The sequence below is a fragment of the Canis lupus genome, chromosome 25 (assembly GCF_003254725.2).
Source record: "Canis lupus dingo isolate Sandy chromosome 25, ASM325472v2, whole genome shotgun sequence".
In the NCBI taxonomy this organism is placed as follows: Eukaryota; Metazoa; Chordata; class Mammalia; order Carnivora; family Canidae; genus Canis; species Canis lupus.
Genome location: NC_064267.1, coordinates 50,117,379 through 50,136,983, shown reverse-complemented (window position 1 = coordinate 50,136,983; position 19,605 = coordinate 50,117,379). Strand labels below are relative to the sequence as shown.

Below are 19,605 nucleotides of genomic sequence, written 5' to 3'. Positions count from 1 at the left end.
TCCTGGGACAGGTGGGTCTGGGGCGTCAGTCGGTTTTGAGTTGCTCCTTAGGCCTTGCCGATGTCCCCAAATCTGAGACCCTTGTTGGCCACCCTCTTTGTTCCGGCCTCCTTCACAAACCAGTAGGAGCGAGAGGCGAGCGCGACCCAACAGGAGGATTTGCTTTGTCCTGTGTCCTTTGTCGGTTTGTTACTGGGACATTTGGCATGGGATGCTGCTCATTATAAGCACACAGAAAATAAAAGTTCATTGAATTGAGTCACACGGAAGATGGAAACATTAGGCTTTGAAATTGGCTCTGTAGGTTTGCAGTCGATGGTCTGGAATCTCAAATTCTGTCAGCAGAAGCCCCATCTTTGTCCCCTTGTCCACCCCATGCAGCGCCTGGTGGGGGCTTCGGAAATGTGCCGATCGCTGTGCTGGAGGTACCTATCACTGCTTTCCTGACCTGTGACTGCTATGCCAGGGAGCCACATCGATTCTGGGCGTCTCCATTGCTGTGTGATAGACAATAACGTTTCCATGCCAGCTGCCCTCCCTGGATTGTCAAGGAGTGTCCCCAACCTGTGCCCTCTGCACACTTGGTTTAATCCTGACGTGTGTGGCTTTAGAGGGAGATCACCTTTGTGCCTTTCTCCTCATAGTGACGGTGGGAGGCCGCAGGCCCTTGAGGAGCAAATACACTGAGTTCCCTAATGATGGGTAGCTTTTACTCCAGCTGGAAGGCGGGTGCAGTGAGCGCACGTTTCCGGCCTTATGGATCCATCGTCATTCTGCTTATGGTTTCTGACCATTTTCACGTATCTTTACTGATGCAGAGTTGCAGTGACTCCGCTGCAATGAGAAACGGTTACCTAGTTGGATGGCTTCCTTTGAATGTAGGATATAGGCTTATCTATAATCACGGCTCCTCAGAAGTTTGGGCTTAGTAGGAGTTGGTGGTAATGATGCTAATACAGGTACTTCAGCGGTACCGAGTTCATTAACCTGGGGGCTGGCTGCAAGGTGGTTCCCGGCTGCTGAAGCTGGATACCATTGCAGAGGGCAGATGGGGAGTTGAGGTTGAGCCCAGCTTGTGAAGCCTTGGACTCTCTAGACTGATGCCCATCAGTAGGGAGGTGCTGTGGTAAGGACACCTAAAAGAGGGAGCGTCCTTGTTTATGCCGTGCAGATGGTCTGTGGGACGTCTGTCCATGACATTACACTGTCCCCTCTGTGGGAAGGGGGTCAGACATTTCTGCAGTGATGGGCTTTCCAGTGGGACTCCGGTCTGGGCAGCCTTGCCGGCCTCTCTTGTCGGGGTTGTGGCCTGGGATCGCCCACTGGCTGGTCTGGAGGTGGTGGCAGAGGCAGCCTGCTTCATTTGTCAGGTGCAGACTTAGCAATCTGTTGGCTTCCAGTCCTCTCCCGGGGGGGCAGTCTACCATCCGAATGGTGGTACACACGTGGTGGGGGAAATGGGCAGGCATGCTGGAAATGGCAGCCTGCTGCCCCCTTCTTTTTGGGACCTACCTGTGATTCTTCAGTGTCCAGACTAAGGGCCAAGGACTGAGGAAACTGAGCTGCTGCCTTTCTGCTGCAGAGTTGGGTTGAAACAGGTCATCGTGACACAGTTGGTTTGTCTCCTGGATTCCAGCAGCTCAAGTCCCCCGCGGTGGTCCTCCAGCCCCCCTTGACTGCTTTCTGTGCCCCGTGTCCCCCTTGGCCGCTGGTCTCCTGCTCACCACGTTTCTGCTGCTGGCAGGTGCTCCTCAGCCATTCTAGCCACACGAGCCAGCATGTGTCCAGCACATTGTTCTAGCCTAAGAATGCAGTCTTAGTGTTTATAGGGGTAGACTTTAACGTCATGTGTTAAAGCTTGCAAAATTTACATTACGTTAAGCTTGCAAAATTTACATTAAATTCTCGTGTTTTCTTACAGTGAGAAATGTGAGGTTTTACAGTATAGTGCAAGGGAAGCTCAAGATGCAGAAAAGGTAAGAAATTGGTGGGAGAGTTTATAGTTCTTAAATTTAATTTGTATATAAGGTTCTTGTAAATCGTATGACCGGTTCTGCTCCTACAGGTCTTAGAAATGTTTGTATTTCATAAGCTAAAAGAGGTACTAAGCCAACCTGTTGCACTCCCATCATGAGATTTTCATTTTCGTTTAAATAATTCAGTTTCTAAGATCCTAAAATTGTAGAAGATACATTATTAAGTGCATTTGTAAAATTCAAGTCAATCTCAGTGCAATTTTCAGGAGAACTTAATGAATAACAGCCAAAAAATTTGAAAAAGAAAGGAACATTTGCCTTTCCCAGTACAGAAACATAGTCCAAAATCATGGTAATGAAAGCGCTGTGATGTTAACACAGGAATTAATAAATAGCTTAATGGAATGGATCAGAGAGTGGGAAACAGGTGCATGTGTCAGCACACGTGTGTGCAAGTGTGTGTTTGTCTTGACTTTGGTAAAGGCAGTGCTTTGAAGGATAATAACGAAGTAGAAGAAAATTATTTCTTAAATGTCATTGGGGCAATGGATCATCCATTAGACAAAAAAAAGGTCCCATTTTTATATATATTAATCATGAATTACTAAAATGCAAAACAAAAGGTATAAAAATTCTAGAAGAAAATAACTGGTTTTATGATCTGGGATCGAGGCCTATGTGGTGGTATGAGCAGGACTGAAGAGGTGACTGCTGCGGTGCACACCTGCGGCGGTCAGCTCCCGGCGCGGAAGGGGTGAATGTTGCGAGGAAGGTCTTCTCCACAGAGTAGTGCCCTCGCTTAGGTCCGTGTCCCGGTGCGGCCTTGGGACAGCACTGAGGACTGCACCCGGCCTGTTGTGCTTGGATGACACTATTCCACATGCTTTTGTTGCTGTGACCTGAACGTGTGTGTGTTTACACTATTTTACACCTGGACAGACTGTTCAGATGCCATGCGTCTGAGTAGAGGAACACGTTCCCTCTCTAAGACCACGCTGTGTTTTGAGTTCATAACTGAATGTATCAAATGCTTGAAACCTAAGAGAGGATCCTGAGTTTGGCATGTTTGGGGGCAGCCCCTCTGGGAGGACTGCAGGGTGCGGGGTGGGGGTGTGGAAACAGGTTATTAGATCTCTCTAGGAAGTGCATCAATTTTCTTGTTGTTCTGTTGCCTTCAGTGGCTAGGTCTTATGTTCTAGAATGAAGTCCCTGGGCAGGAATTGAGCAGTTAGTCACTGACACTGGTGCCCCCCTTCTTGATTCTTCTTTTGTCCTGTGCTGCTTCTCCCAGCCTCACGTGTAGTTTCTGCACCACTCGTGTGTTAACTGGGCCACACTGGGGGTCACCTGGGCCAGGCTCCCACACTGGGGGTCATTGCCACCCCCCAACCCCAGGGTCACCTGGGACCTGGCACCCATACCGGGGGTCACCTGAGCTGGGTTCCCATGCTGAGGATCAGTGCCACCCCCCAACCCCGGTGTCACCGGGGGCCCAGCACCCACAGGGGGTGAGCGCTCTGTCCCATTTCTCACTGAAGCCCATCTGTCTAATTTTTCTTTTTGATTTCTGTGGTGATTCTTCCTGCTATATATTTGTGGCTTACGATGTGTTAAAATGCTGTCTCATTTAAATTTCCGAAGTGGGACTCTGCATTAAAACTGGAATTGTCTCTGTCTTAGGTAATAGAGGATATCGAATACCTCAAGTATGACAAAGGGCCGTGGCTCGATCAGGACGACCGGACTTTTCACCATCTGCGGATGCTGTAAGTTCCATGCTGTTGGGAGCCGCGCAGATGGGACGAGGGGCTGGGTTTTTGAGCACAGGCCCTGGCCTGCTGTAGAAACTTACAGAAGTTTGAAGGATTTCTTTTTCAAGTTAGATGTTAACAGTGCCACCAATAATGGGGTGTATCTCCTGTTCCCTTCAGTCTCTTGCATTCTGTGGTCTGACAACTAATTAATGGATTGCCAATATTAATTCAACAGGTAAGTTTGTGTCCACCACACACCAAGCAATGTTCCAGATTTAGAGTCCAATATAACTTCCACTTTCCTCTTCTCTGGGCACTTTGTCCTCCAGCCTCCAGGCCCAGGGTGGTGGGGAGAGGGCTCTAAATCTTGCTGCTGGTTAGCTGGTCGGACAGCACCCCGCCTCTCGCAAGCACACAACGAAGTGCTCTCTCCAGCTAGTGCCTGACATCCTCCCAGGGACATTCGCTGTTCTGTTCGGCCAGCTGTGTCAAGACGGTGAATGTCACGTGCTTGGAGCCATCGTCACACTTCCCATGCCATGAAACGCATCCCTTGGTCAGGGCCACACTATGCTGATGACCGTGTGTATGAGTGCCCTCGGGCTGCCATGACTAGTAGCCACACACCGGGGGCACTAAAAACAATGGAAGTTTATTCTCCTGGCTCTGGAGTCCAGAAGCCCAAAATGAAGGTGTTGGCAGGGCCACCCTGCTCTTCAGGTTCTAGGAAGAGTCCTTCCTGCCTCTTCCAGCTTCCTGTGGCTGCTGGTGATCCTCCCTCCGCGTTCCTCAGCGCGTGGCTATGTCACTCACACTCTGCCTCTGTCCTCACATGGCCTTCTCCCCTGTATGACTGTCTCTGTCTACATTCCTCTCATCCTATAAATTCAGTAGTCACAGGATTAGGACTCAGGCCAGTCCCCTGTGATCACATTTTAACTTCTCTCTGCAAAGGCCCTGTTTCCAAATAAGATCACGGTCACAGGTTCCAAGTGCACATGAACTTTGGGGGGACACTACTCAACCCAGTACACCATGTGTTTTGAGGTCCCTGAACCCAACCCCACACTTGAGAAGTCACAGGAAGGACTCGGAAATCACAACGTTAGCTGTGCTCATGGCGCAGGGGATCAGCAAGGATTCATAGCTGGTCCATGAGGAGAAGGACATGGCAAATGTGGAGCAGTCCACGCGCGGACCACGATGCTCCCTCCCTCCATGAGGGACATGCCAAATGAGCTGCTTCGTTCACGAGAAAAGCAGTGCTGAACACATGGGCATGGGCGGTATTTCTGCCCACGGGGCCCATCAGATGCTCGGCACCCAGAGTTTCTATTGAGTGCTAGTCATGCTGGCACCTTCTGCCTTAGCAGCTATGCACGTTCCTGACCCCCATGAATCCCACTGTACCCTGGTGCCTGGTGTGCAGTGCCCCCGCCTTAGGGCAGTGTTTAGTAGATACCAGCCCAGGGGGACCGCGGTCTCAGGCCTGCTCTATTTAGGACAGTGGAAAGGCCTTCTGTGTGCATGTGAGCTGGGCTTCTGGCAGAAATGTCTCGGGCAGGAAGGCGAATCTAGACCCAGGAAATGTAAGCATCCTGTGAGGGTCTGTGTCTGCCCCTCCATGAAGGGTGGGACCCATGGTACTGACTTCCCCCTTTGTCTCCAAAGATAAGCTGTGCTGGAGGCTCAGCATTGGCCTCTGCCCTTGCCATGCTGGGCACACAGTGGCCGGGCCACATCCGTTTTGAGGAGCACCAGTCTGGGTGTCGAGCCCATGGATGATCTCTGGCAGAGCTGGGCCCCAAGTGCCACCTTCCTCTGCACTGGATATTTTGCTAGCTCACAGCTTTTCTTTTGATAACTACTGCACTTATTTTTCTGTACTCGATGCACCCTAATGTCAGCATATATAGAAGCCATATCCTGTGCTTGAGATGGGATAATTTCTCATGTTGAACCTATTGCTTTAGTTTTTAAAAGTAAGACCTAAAATTTTACTTATTTTTAGCAGTTTTTGATTTATGCTGGAGATGGAAGAAATAGGATATTTCATGGGAAGGATCCTATGGTTGTAGGGTGGGGTTTGATGCAGAAAGGGAAGGAGGGTTCCTGGGGGAAGGCTGTGAGTGGCCTCTGAAGGTGTGGCCTCGTGCTCCGTGGCCGTCCATGCTTCTGACGGGGTGGAGGAAGGGTGTGACCAGGGCCTGGGTGACGGGGATATACCTTAGGCGTGTGGGACTTCTCTGATGGCTGCCTCTGTCTTCATGGTGATGGAAAGTGGGTCATCATCCACGAGGGGCAGTGGGGGTGGGGAAGGGCATATTGGAGGTTTGAGGAAGCCATATTGGAGGAGGACAGGTACGAAATGTCTGGGCCTTGGCGTGGGGAGGGCCGGCCTGGAAGTGTGCTGTGGATAGCAGGGCAGGGCAGTGGGCCTGATGTCCAGTGGAGGGAGCACCCCTTCCCGCCCTCTGCTGCCCCAGTGCCCTCAGGCAGTGGGCAGAGCTGTGCATTTGAAGAGGATCAGCGGGTAGGAGAGGGCAGGAGAGCGGAGAACCATACAAAAGCGAATGAGTGTGATGGTGAGAGATTGAATGTGGGTGAGGCTAGGTGGAGAACACAGAAAAGGTGGTTGAGCTCAGTGCATGAGAGGTGGGAGTCACACCCACTCACACAGGTCCAGGATCGGTCCGGTCACCTGTGGTTCCAGCACATTGCACGTGGTCTTGCTCCCCGTTGGGAGTAAAAGCGGGGTGAACTGGGTGCGGTCGTATAAACACACTGTACAGCCCTCCGTGTGTTGGAGAACTGTTCTCCGGAAAACGCACACCAGTCTGCGAGCTTGACCATCCTCTGGACGTCATAGACTAACTGTGTAGTGCAAACAAAAAGCTAATGGAAATTTTGTGATTTTGACACAAAAGATAAGTGTTTGCTTTACTTTGCATTCTATGAACATGAACTTCAGTTTATATTTTTTTGCCTATTTTTCATTTGTGAATTTGTATTTATATTTATTGACCTTTTTTAGGGATCCCTGGGTGGCGCAGCGGTTTGGCGCCTGCCTTTGGCCCAGGGAGCGATCCTGGAGACCCGGGATCGAATCCCACGTCGGGCTCCCGGTGCATGGAGCCTGCTTCTCCCTCTACCTGTGTCTCTGCCTCTCTCTCTCTCTCTCTCTGACTATCATAAATAAAAAAAAATTAAAAAAAAAAGATATATTTATTGACCTTTTTAAAAAACCAGCTTTTTGTTTTATTGGATTTCTCTATTTTTCTGTTTTCAGTCTACCTGATTTCTGCTCTAGTTCTTATTTTACTAACCTGCTTTCTTTAGGCTTCATTCATTCAACAAGGAAGGAAGCCTTGTTCTCTAGGGTAGAGGCCTTGATGCTCAATTTCAGGTCCTCATGCGTGCACCCAGTGCTGTCGGCCACCCTCCAGTCTAGTCCCAATTGTGATCTGAGTACAAGCAGCGTGTGATTTCTGCTCATTTGCACTGGTGCAGGGGCTTTACGTGGCTGGGAGTGTATTCCGTGCAGATTCGTGATCCAGTTGAACTTAGGAAAAACGTGCGTCCTGCTGTTGAGTGGAACGAGGAGGTGTCAGTGTCGGGGGCACCAGGCTGCGTGATGGGGGTGTCAGCTCATCCATGTCTCCCCGGCTTCTCTGCTCACAGGGGTCTGTCCACCGGGGAGGGGGCGGCGAGCTCCCCAGCCACAGCAGCACGTCAGCCCCTTGCGTGCCGGCTCCTGTTTTTGCCTCCTATAGTTTGATGCTCTGCTCTCAGGTGCTTGCAGCGGTTGTGTCTTCGTGGAGGACTGACCGTTTTCTCACTGCGGCATGCCCTGCTTCGTGCCCGGTGATTGTTCTCATTCTGCAGTCCCTGTGTCTGCACGCTTGCCTCTGTTCCAGCTTTGGTTGGTGTAGGCGTCTTCCTCCACCCCTTTCCTTCGACCTGAGTCTTGTTTACCGTGGGTTCCTTGTAGCCAGTGTTGATCCGGGTCTCATGTTTTTATCTGTTCTGACAGCCTCTCTCCTTTAATTGCTATGTTTGGACGGTTCGCTTTTAAAGAGAACGTTGATACATGGATTAACGTTTACGGTGTCTGTCACTCTTTTCCGTTTGTAGCCTTTGTGCTTTGTTTTCTTTTCCTCCTTTTTTCTGCCTTCTCTGTTGTAACAGAACATTCAGTGTGATTCCATGTTCTCTCCCCTCCTAGCAGACCAAGTGCCTGCCTCGTGTTGTCGTAGCTCTGGGGCCCCCGGGGTGCATTTGCAGCTTGTCTCCATCCGCTTTCCGATGGCCCTGCCGCCTCACGGGGTGAGCAGAGCAGAGCGTTCCCGCTTCCTCCCTTCCATCCAGGTGCCATCATCTGCCAATGCGTCGCCACTCTTCTTCCAGGACAAGTAATTGATTTTCAGGGATATTTTGTTGTTGTAAGGATAGGAGTGATGGCCTTCAAGCTCTTGTTGGAGCTGAAACTGGAAGTCTCTGTTTTTAAAAACTGGTAAACTTTTTTTGTTTAGATGCCTATATGTGTAAATGTTTTTGTGAACTTATGTAAACAGAGTATGCATCGTCTCATTCTAAACCTTGCTGAGAACCCTGTGTCCTTTGTTTTAGCTGCTGTGTAGTGTCTTCCTCTAGGTCTGAAGCCTCGAGGTGTTAGCCTGAATCAAGTTACAGTGTCAGCACTGGACCCAGAAGCTGTTCCAGAAACGTTTTCCTGAGGCCACAGCACTGCTGCCTGGTGGGGGCTTCCCTCACTTTACAGGTGTGGAAGCCACGGCTCAGGAGCACGGACCTGCCACGGGTGGGGAGCGGCCAACATGAGCCTCCCTGTGGTCCTGAGCACAAACCATGCCGCCTCCCTTCCTCTCGGTGGCTCAGGCTAGGATCCTGGCGGGGTTGTCCCCTCCTCCTTCAGCTGTCATGCTGCCAGGACCCTCCTTTTGCCTGACGGCCCCCTTACCACACACCCTAAGTGACACACTAAGGTCTGTGTGCTTGTCCCTGGTGATTTCACACCTTGTCCTTTTCTTTCATGACTTTTGCTGTCCTTGGGGTTTAATCCTTTCATTCTTTTTTTCTTTTAACTTTTTTTTTTTTTAATTCGACAGAGCATGTATGTGCGCACACAAGCAGGGAGGCAGCAGGTAGAGGGAGAGGGAGAAGCAGGCTCCCTGCTGAGCAGGGAGCCCAGTGTGGGGCTCCATCTCAGGACCCGGGGATCATGACCTGAGCAGAGGGCAGATGCCCAACCGACTGAGCCACCCACATGCCCCTGGTTCCCTCATTCTTGATATTTATTCCTGCCATCTATTATTTCTTACTCCTTCTCGTCCTGTGTGCACACACCCACCAGGTTAATTTTCATAAAAATGTCACAGTGGCCCTGTTTTCCCTTCACTCTGGATCCTTCTGTGGCCTGCCTTCATTTAGTCGTGAATCCAAATTTCATTTCTGAGTAGTTCAGAATCCTGATCATCTGGTTCTACCTCTTGAATCTGTTACCTCCTCTACCTGCCTGGTAATTATCTAAAAATCCTAGTTTATGTCTAAGCCTTTCCCCCCTGAATACCTTGTCTTAACTTCTCCCTGCTTTATTTGCAATTCTGGTTGGCATCAGCGACGGCTGGACACAGACGTCAGGCAGCATGTGAGGACGTGGCTGGCTTCATGCCCTGCTGTCCCACTGAGGCCAGGTGCTGGGCCAGGGCCTGGTGACTTATTCCACCGATATCAGGGTCGTGTTCATTTGATTCCAGACTGTGTCCAAAATGGTGTCTTCAGATCATGATTTTGGTAATCACTTAGTTGCGTTTTTGTCTGGAGAAAGATTCAATAATTCCCTTGAAGTTTACAGATGACAGCATCCAATTCACTGTTTTGATTTATTTTGCTATAAATGGCCTATCACTCCTTCTCCCCATCTCTTGCTCCCCTGCCCCCCGGATATTTCATAACAGTGTGGAACGGTAATTGTGTTTATTTTCATGTGAGTGTCATTTCTTAATTTGGGGACTCACATGAAAATTATGACCAATTTTCTAAGATAATTACTGTAAACATCCCATTTACTAGTTATACTCATTTTGTCTAGAACCTGACCAAATTACTGGTTTAGTGCATTTTTGTTCCATCTCAGTTACGTATGCCGGTGTATAATTAAGTGTGTGTGAGCTTATGCTAAGAGACAGTAACTGTATTTGTCAAGCTGGTAGCATTTTGTGTCCATATGCATACCCCATGACTTACTGGCTGGCGCCCGCCATGCTCACCTCCATTCCTGTGTTGGGGACTGTGATCCCGAGGCAGGGCTCCACGTGTGCAGGGCTCCGAGCCCCTTCCTCCTGCTTCCCCAGAGCCTGGGCCGCCCTCCTGCTCACCCCATTTGCTTCATCACAGACACTTCTGCTTCCTGTGACTCGGGGACACAGGGTCCTTGTAGTAGGAAATCCCAGTAGTGCCAAGCCAGTGGGATGTGAATCTAGTATCAGAGTGTAGGGTTCGGACAGAGCTTTGCAGTTCAGGACAAGCCAACAGATAGACTGTAGACATGGTTTAGAGCAGGGATAGACATTCTGTTAATTGGGAACCAGTGTGAGCCATAAAACATAATTTACTAGGTATTTTTTCTGTCTTTTCCTGCCTCATTCTTTTAGAATATGTGGCACACCGCCTTGTGTTGTAAATCAAGCTGCACTACTCTTCATCATCTTCTTTGGGCACTTTGGCTTATGATGTTAAGAGGATATATTATCCTCAGCCAGTTTCTGAATTCTTCTCAATTAGACTAAGTGCTTTGTGAACGGGATGTTTTCTTTCTCCGCTTTTTGCTCCCTGGGTCATAAAGTGCTTCCCATCGTCTCTGTTCCTTACTTATCGTCAATCTAGAGTAAATCTCGTTGATGGGAGGTTATGACTTTTGGGATTTACGGGAGACATAACACCATAGGCTCATCCTGATAGTCACTGCTTAAGTTCATGGTGACAAATTGACGGAGCAGCTTAGCCAAGTTTAAATAAGTTATAGACAGTTGCAGATTTTTTTTTTTTTTTTTTTTTTTAATGTTCGAAAACAGTTGGAAACCTATTTGTTGAAAGATGCACTGTTTTGGGGGGGAGGTTTCGTGTAGACTGTACTTCAGCCGGATGAGGCATAGATGGCACTGTTGCTCTGCATATTGTGGACCAGCTCCTAGGCCAACAATGCCTTTCAGATTTTCCAGAATTCTGTGGGTTTTTCACACTAATGAGAAAACCAAATCCTCCACCTCGATATTTGTTAACGTTCAAATACATTAATTTCATTTTAGTGGAAATGGTTTATTGTGATATCACTTGAAAAATCATCTTTACAAAACAGTAAGAATAATTTGTTAAAAATAAAGAAATGTGTATTTGTGCATTATCTACAGTAGCCTACAAAGATCTAGTGTAAACAACTTACTAGGAGGGCTGAGAAAGAGTCCTCCTCTTGGAGTCGATATGTTGTAGCCACTTGGGTGCCCACATAGATACGCTTGGGAAGATAGCAGGTTTGCATTTCCTTGGGTGATACTTGTTACCAAAGTATTAGTCCGTGTGTGACAGTTTGTACTGGTGACACTCAGGATGTACCTTTTCCTGCCCATTGCTCTTGTTGGGCCTGCCGCAGGTTCTCGGTAGGAGAGGGCCCCAGGAGCCCAGGCCCCGATGGGATGGGACGTTCTGACCACGGCAGTCTGCTCCGGGTGCCAGTGGGCACTAGCTTGGGGTTTACGTGGGTTTGGACTCTTTATCATCAAAGTAGCTGAAAGCCAGATGCTTTTAAAGAACTTCCATTTGGGCCATTGTAAACAGAAACATCTTCTGCCATTATAACTCATTAATGGGAAAGTGGTCATTTAAAATAATTATTTGCTTTGTTTTGAACCCTAAAGAAAGGAGACTTTATTTAAGTATTTCTTTCTAAAAGCCCCCAAAATGTTTTTCATCTTCAAGTATAGTGGTCATATTCAGACTAAACTTAATTTGAAATAAGCAGTTGTAACACAGTATAAATATTTTAGAGTTGAGCAAAATAAAGTGGTGAAACAAGGAGCATATCCTATGATTTGTATTTGTCAGTGCCAAACAAGGCAGAGAGTTAGACCTTTACAGGCCGCGGGTACGCCCGGCCGTCCTGTGTGGGCCTGCCCCACCCTATGCTCCTGACTTCTCCGTGGCCCTTCTCCTCCTGGAATCTTTCAGGCAGGACAGCAAGAAGCTGCGTGGTAAATCTGGAGGGACCAGAGTCTCTTGCTGCCTTTCCCTGGAGATTCATAAATTTTGCATGTTTGTAATGAGGGCGCACTATGTGCATGACACTGTTGTGGATGGCGTTGGGTTTAGTGTTTTATTTGTGCCATTCCTGTGTTTAAAACACAGCGTGACTCCTTTTTTATTCTTCCAAACCTCACCCATTCCCAAAAGGTGATCCTCTCTGTCTGCTCAGGCTTTTGGAAAACTCTCCTCAGTTTCTGAAGGTCGCTTCAGAAAAGCAGCTGCACACAGACCTCACGGTCTTTGGGATGAAGGTTTGCGTCTAGAGGACTGCCCTGGGGGTGAATGTTATTTATTTGGATGTATGATTTTTTTTTTCTAATTACCCTTACAGCTTATTTTGTTATATTTATTTTGATGGTTTAATGAGATCTCTATTTGTCTTATTTTGTAGGGTTCAGAATAAGCTGGAGGTGCTGAATTACACAACCATTCCTATCTATCTCCCAGAAGTCACAATCGGAGCGCACCAGAGTGACCGCATCTTCCATAAATTCACACAGGTGGGATTCTGAAGCCAGGTGAAGCTGTCTGCTGTGGGCCCCCGTGAATGGCACCTGGGTCACGGCTCTGAAAAGTAGCTTTTGTGGGTTTTTTTGCCTCTTTCAGTGAAGGAGATTCCTTTTCATTGAAGTAATTCTTTCTTCCCCTCACGGTCATGTCTAAAGCTGATACAGCTCCTCCCTCCGCAGGGTGGCGTGTAGTGGGCTGCCCTGGGGAGGCGTGTCGCAGGCAGCCTTCTTCGTCAGCATGTTATCTTGATCGCAACGTACCATCTGCTCTTTAGCTCTTGTCAACGTGTCTTCAGTGTCAAATTGTACTTGGGGTATTGCCTTACTCCTTATGCTACGTCCATCCATAAAGGATGAAAGCGAACGTTCCTACTGGGGGTCGGCAGAGCAGGTGGGAGAGTGCAGGGGTGGGGCGCGCAGCTGGGCCAGGGTGAGGCAGAGCTCAGGAGGCTCCGACTGTGTTATTGATCGTCTTCTCTGGTTTCCATACCTTTTTAGTGAATTATTGGTTTCCAGGATCATTTGTGGAGGGTCATTTTAGGCAAAATTCCATGAACTGAGGGGATGGATACTCGTGAGTTGTGTTGTGGAAGCCGGCAGATGAGGGAGAGACTTCTCCAGGAATCCTGACGTCAGTGGAAGACTAAGGACACGATCCATTTCTGCATCAGCTGTGGTTGGGGGGTTGTTATTGGCAGATGTGTGAAAAGATTACATTTAAATTAGATCGCCAAGCTGAGCAGCCAACATTTAGATAAGTTTAAATCTTAAATATTTTTGCATTGCTATAATTCTGTGATGCTTGCAAATTGCTTGAAGCACTGATTGGATGTCCGAGTATATCCCGTTGCTTGCTCTCTTACTTGAGATACTTGGCATGTTCTTTAATAGAAGTTCTTCTGGTTGTTTTGAAAGTGAGTGTATACGATGTTGGAATTTGGGGAAGTACATAAAACCATGAGGCTATCACTCAGCAGTACCCACATTAGCATGTTTGCACACTACTTCTTTGTGACTGATGTGGGTGTGTAAGTGTGGGTGGCAGCGGTGGTAGTGTCTGGGGGCTGGGCTGGCCTCTCCCTGTGCTTGCAGGTGGTTCCTGCTCTGCAGTGGATGCTCACCAAGGTCCTGCTGAGCCTGGTGCACAAGCCCTCATGACTCCCACCTTGGTCCCAGCAGCCACCATGAGACTTGGGTCGGCGCCCCTCTGTCTTGCCAAAGCCTCATGCTTGTGTGCACAGCCTGTGGTGCCAGGCCCACCCCTGTGGCCCTGAACGGTGGCTCCCACTACCCAGGAACCCGGCCAGGCCCTGGGACATGGGAGTCCTGGCTTCCAGGGAGCCCCCTCTCTTGCCGCAGCCTCGAGGGCGGCCACTTCTGTCTCCCCCATGCTTGTTGGTCCAAAGCACTAGTGCTTTGGGCTTTGAAGTGTGTGCACACAGGAGATACATAGTAAATTACCTAGTGAGAAATTTTTACCCTTTTAAGTTAAAAAAAAAAAGTCATCTGATTATGTCAGTGTGTTGACTTACTAATAATAGAGCTTTAACATCTCTGTTATTTTTGATGACCTCACTTTTAGACAAGGAAACCGTAGGCTGCAAGCTCAGATTTTGGAGTCACTGATAGGTGGTAATGATTAGTAACTTTTTCTTATGCTCTCTGTTTGATGAGCGGTGCTGGCTTTCCATTTGTGTGACTGATACAAAGCTTCCTCTCTAAATTACTTAGTTTTTCTAAATGTAAGCAAGGAATTTGGCTTGCAGCTATGACCCCAGTGGGGAGGGGGCCTCAGATGACTTGAGTGGCCGAGCTCCACTATCGACCACAGGTAGGGCACGTGCAACAGCATAGACAGGCTCAGGGGGGGCTCGTCTGTGGTGGACAGCCTGCCACACCACGGAGGGTGTTCTTGACGTGGGTGGGCCCTCTGGGTGGCCCCGCTCAAAACCAGTCAACTCCCAGGTGACCCCCAGCCCTGGCCATCATAATGACAATTGTGGGACATGTGGGGACTGTCGGAATTACCTCTATATGGAAGGTGGATGTTTAAAAGTCCCAGCATGTAAAGAGAAAGAAAAATGCGTGCTAGCAAGTAGACAGCTGGTTTCTCTCTAATCTGTACACTGCCTTTTCTTCCCCTGCCTTGCTGGGTCTCTAGTTCACAGGTGAGTGGGAGGTACAGGTGGCTGTCCCAGTCTGCTTCTGCTCTCATGGAGGAAGTTCTCAGTAATTCACCACTAGGGTTACGTTTGCTCTAGGTTGATGTAGATATTCTTTAAGAACTTAAGGAAGTTCCATTTTATCAGTAGTTGAATTTTGGTCACAAAATTGGGTATTTTTTTTATCACTTGTCTGCTCTACATGATTTTTTTTCTCCTTTTTCTTTTTTAAAGATTTTATTTATTTATTCATGAGAGACACAGAGAGAGAGAGAGAGAGACAGAGACACAGGCAGAAGGAGAAGCAGGCTCCATGCAGGGAGCCCGACGTGGGACTCGATCCCAGGACCCAGGGTCAGGCCCTGGGCTGAAGGCGGCGCTAAACCGCGGAGCCACCCAGGCTGCCCTCCTTTTTCTATTCATGTGGTCAGTTACACTGTGAGGCCAGCCTTGATTTCATGGAGTCCCACTTTGTGTATCCTCTTTGTATGTAGCTGACCCAGTTCATGTATTTAATTTAGGATTTTTGTACCTATATTCTTGAGAAACTGGATGATAATTTCCCTTTGCTGTGACACACTCCCAGGAGTCATCAACACATGTTGTCCACATCACACGGACACCCAACACTGAGTTGAGGTGGGATCGTCATTTTTGCTCCCTGAGAATTTGCATAAGATGAGCATTACCTCTTCCTTCAGTGTGTGCAAGGATGGAGCTCCACTGGAACATTCTACAGTGTAGATTCAGTTTCTTTACTAAATATGGAATATTCAGTATCCTGTCCTTCCTTGGGAAAGTTGTATGTATCAAGGAATTTGCGCCTTTTCCTCAGGTATTCCATGACACTTCTGAGGATGACAGGACAGGCAGTGTCTGAACGTCCCTCAGTTTGGTTCTGTTTGCTCTTTGCCCAGGACTGGGCTTCAGCCGTCTGCCTTTTCCAAGGAGCCTCCCGGAGCTCATCACGTGGGGCCCTCACGGGTCAAACGGACTCTGATCACTTGACGGAGGTGCTGTCATCGTTGTCAGTTACTCTCTTACTCCTTGTAATTAATCTTTTCAGGGAAAGTACTTTGAGATGTTGTCAATGTCCATTTCCTCCTTGGACTGCCAGTGGCTTGAGCCTCCACTGATTGTTGTGGCTCCGTTGTTAATATGATGGTCACCAAATTGTCGCCTTCCCACTTCTGTCCCTCACCCAGTATTGCTTACTGTTCAGTGTAAGCCAGTGCTTTCTCTTCTCCCTGCAGATTCGCTTATTTGGACTCTTAGGCCCACACACCTGTATTTACTTCTGCCTCTGGGTGCTGGCAACTCTAGGCTCGGTAGCGCAGCAGGGTCCGGGCACCTCCTCACATTGCGAGGGGCCTGGCTCCCACGGCCTTGGGGTACGGGCATCCTGGGTTGATCGGAGTGTGACTGTTGCATACACGCTTGTCGGCCGCAGTGAGCACCTGTGTCCTGGCCCCCTGCGGGGGGCCCCCACCACATGCATCTGGACTTCTGTCTCGACTTTGCTTGGGGGTTCCTGATGTTCTTTGGCTGACATTCGTTGCAGTTTCAGAAAAGACTGGCTAGGACCTCTTCAGTGTGGCCTGCACCCCTCTCTGTGTGCTCCTCTTACTGGGCTCTCCTCAGCCACGTGGACGGTTGTGCATGTTCTGTGCCCTTGGGCACTTCCCTCTGTTTTTCATCCTGGGTTCTCTGAGCTTCAGCCAGCATGTTCTTCTCATGTGGCTTCCAAGGAGCTCATCGTCCCAGCTCTTTCTCATTTGCTCTCAGACCTGCCTTTCCTTGTTTCCCAGTTTAATTTTAATCATAGTCCTGTTTGATCCTAGAATTTCCATTTTTTCTAATGTCAAGTTATTTGTGGAGATTAGTTTGTAATCAATTTCTTGAGCACATTAATCACAAAGTAATCTGGTGACTGCTCCACCTAGACCACTTGCCCCGGTCCTTTCATGGCTGCTGATTCAGTCCTGTTTTTCCTTCCTTTAAGTGCCAGTTGTTGTAAAGATAGCTGGAAGCTATGGATGGCATTCTCTTACCTGAGGAGGACACAGGTGCTATTTCCTGGCTGGTCACCAGAGTCCATTCACAGGCCAGTGTAGGTGTGCCCCTCCCCTGCAGCTCCTCAGGCCCCCAGCTACCCCTGTAGGAGGGGGAGGACCAGGCAGCTCTTCTTTTCTGCTTTCCTCCCTTGGACCTGGAAGCTCCCTGCCTTGGTGCCTTTGCACAGGTTTTTTCCACATAGTGCCCGTCTCTCCTGGTGGCTCAGGTGGGGAGTGTCATCGGCACCAGTCCACTGAGCCCTGGATCTGTTAGCCTTTTGAACCACAGACATGGTGGAGGGACTTGGCAGTTGTTTCCCATTATTACTGTGTCCTGTGTGTTAATGTCTGATCTTTAGTTTGTGAGTATTCGGAGAATCTACTATGTTGGACTTAGGATTTTAATTAAATGTTTATAAATCCTGAAATTTTTAATTTTATAATTTCTAAGCATTTTTAAAAAGTATTTTTAGAATAGTATTAGATTTGCAGGGAAGCTGTGAAGCTGCTGGAGAGTTCCTGTGCGCCCCGCACACCTGTGCGCTGTGTCGTTGCAGGGATGAACCAGCATCCGTACAGTACAGTTTGCTAGAGTCCATACTGTATTTGATTTCCTTAGTTTCCCTGATGCTCTGTTTCTGTTCCAGGACGCCATCCAGGGACCACATGACAACGAGTTTGGGATGTCTCCCAAAGCTCCATTTGGCCATGACTGTCACGTTTCCTTGTGTTTAATCCTTATGTCAGTTTTAAGGAGGGCAGATCAGGTACTTTGTAGACTGTCCCCCAGGTAGGGTTTGTCTGACGTTTTTCTGAAGTTTAGCCTGGGTTTATGTTTTTGGGGAGAGAGCCCCCAGAGGTGAAGTGCCGTTCCCATCACATCACGGACCACACACATGCCACCGCTGGTGTCGGCCATGCAGGTGCGCGTTCCCTTTGCAGAAAGTGAGCGTGCATATGGTAGGCTTTACGTGTGTCCACTGAGTGGGAACTGTGTCAACATTTAGAGGAACGCTAATGTTTTTAAAGGAAATCCAGTTGCTTGATATTTAAAAAAATGATACAATTAGATAGAACATAAATAATAGTGACCATTTGCTCTCATTCGCAGGTGTGCACACCCATTCTTACCAGGTGTCCCTCTGGAGAGCACCTGGCGGGGGGCGTGGGGATGAGTGATGCAGCCGTTATGCTGATTTCACATGCAACAGTTGCAGAGCTGGGGAGAGCTGTAGCTCCCAGAAGAGGGGTCCCCGGCCAGGCGGCAGAGCTTCCTTCTGGAAATGCTCGAGGGAGCGGCAGGTGCGGCTGGTCTGCCTCTGAGACACCTGACACACTGGTTGGTTTGCTGTGGGGGAGGCAAGTGAGCAAGCAGTGTGGGGACATTTCACAGAATTGTTTCCTTCAAGAGGAGGAGTTGTTCAGTGTTGGAGCAGAGAGCATGTTGTGGCCACGTATTTCCTGGAACAAGTGGGTTGGTGGGCGCCGTTATGGCAGGGACCCTCAGAAGTCGACTGCCCTGCTTGGCTGTCATTTTGTAGGAAGAAAAATTTTTGTAATGTTGAAAATGTGTTTTAGCCAAACTACCAACAGCATGAGAAGTTTCTATAAACTAACTCACGCAATAAAGGTGATAAAATTACTAAAGTCACACCTCATAATTTCATGAGGAACTTGAAATGTATTTGCACCGCGCTTACAGAGACACTTAGGACAGAGGAGGTGGTGCTCTGCATGTTGTAGCACATCCATTACGTATTATGCATATTTTATAGTAGACACTGAACTTGCTGGTACTTGTGGTTAGGAATTATTGGATAGCACTTCTGATTCTTGGAAGCAGGAGCAGCGCACTGACCTTTTGTTTTTAATTAAGTGTTATAGTCTTCCTTTCTCTTTTAGGATCTTTTTGCTCTTTATGTCTTTGCTGTTTTGGGTCTGGGCTTAAATTTCTTTTCTACTTATACCAGCGCTTTCTGGGTCTCGTTGATGGGATATTTTTCTTGCTTATATTTTCAGTGGCTTCTCTTTCTTGGGTTCTGTATCTGGTGACGCTGGGTTTGGAGAACCATCAGACTTTGTCATTTATCATTTCTTCTGATTCTTACCCGTGGCAGCTTCTTCCCTTCTGTGCTTTGGACAGAATGGACACCGAGTTCATGCTTTGTGGGCATCTCTCCACGGGCATTTAGTGAGAGTCCCTCCTAAATCCAGGATGCCAGGTTCACTTTGAATTCAGATTAAGCCGCCGTACTGTTTGGGTGTAAGCATACCTCAAACGTTTCATTCGCCGGGGCATCCGACATTGTTTGCCAGCTCTGGCCGCCCCGCTCCTGGAGAACTGTTTGCTGCTGGCCTGAGACTCACGATGAGCAGGGACTCCGGGCCCCAGAGGTGGTGAGATTGGAACCCCACCCCCGTGTGGACAGACTGGCTGTGGGTCCCGAGATGGCAGCTGAGGTCCCCTGGCAGGGCAGAGGGGCTCTCTTCCCTTCCTCTGACGGTGCTGTCCTCCTGGGGTGTGCTGCTCTGGAGGGAAGGCCCTGCCCATGCTCCACCTTGCTCAGACCAGCGTCTTTGCCTTCTGTCTCCGGGCAGCTCTTCCCGTGTCCCCAGGGCCGCAGAGCCTTCAGCTCACTGCTCTGGTTATCATCCTGCTCTTCATTTTTAGCCCCTTGTGATTTCTTGCAGAGCTCAGCAATGCATTTAAAAGCATTTCTCGAGGTTTTATATCAAGAGCTCTTTCAGGGCATGGGGGCTGTTGTTTTGCTGGAAATGGAAAGCCTCTCTGTTTATGCTCTGAAAGCCAGTTTTGGTGTTGGTTTGTCCTGTGC

At 48.7% G+C, this 19,605-nt stretch overlaps 1 protein-coding gene across 2 annotated transcripts in view; it reads left to right on the top strand.

Annotated features, from left to right (window-relative positions):
• The window catches only part of NDUFA10 (NADH:ubiquinone oxidoreductase subunit A10), a 48,200-nt gene that overhangs the window by 14,597 nt on the left and 13,998 nt on the right, over positions 1–19,605 (top strand). For both annotated transcript variants that reach the window (XM_025463663.3, XM_025463664.3), the window contains exons 7-9: positions 1,922–1,976; positions 3,657–3,742; positions 12,438–12,546. In XM_025463663.3, the coding sequence (XP_025319448.1) occupies positions 1,922–1,976; positions 3,657–3,742; positions 12,438–12,546 (250 nt within the window). The remainder of the gene's footprint in view (positions 1–1,921; positions 1,977–3,656; positions 3,743–12,437; positions 12,547–19,605) is intronic.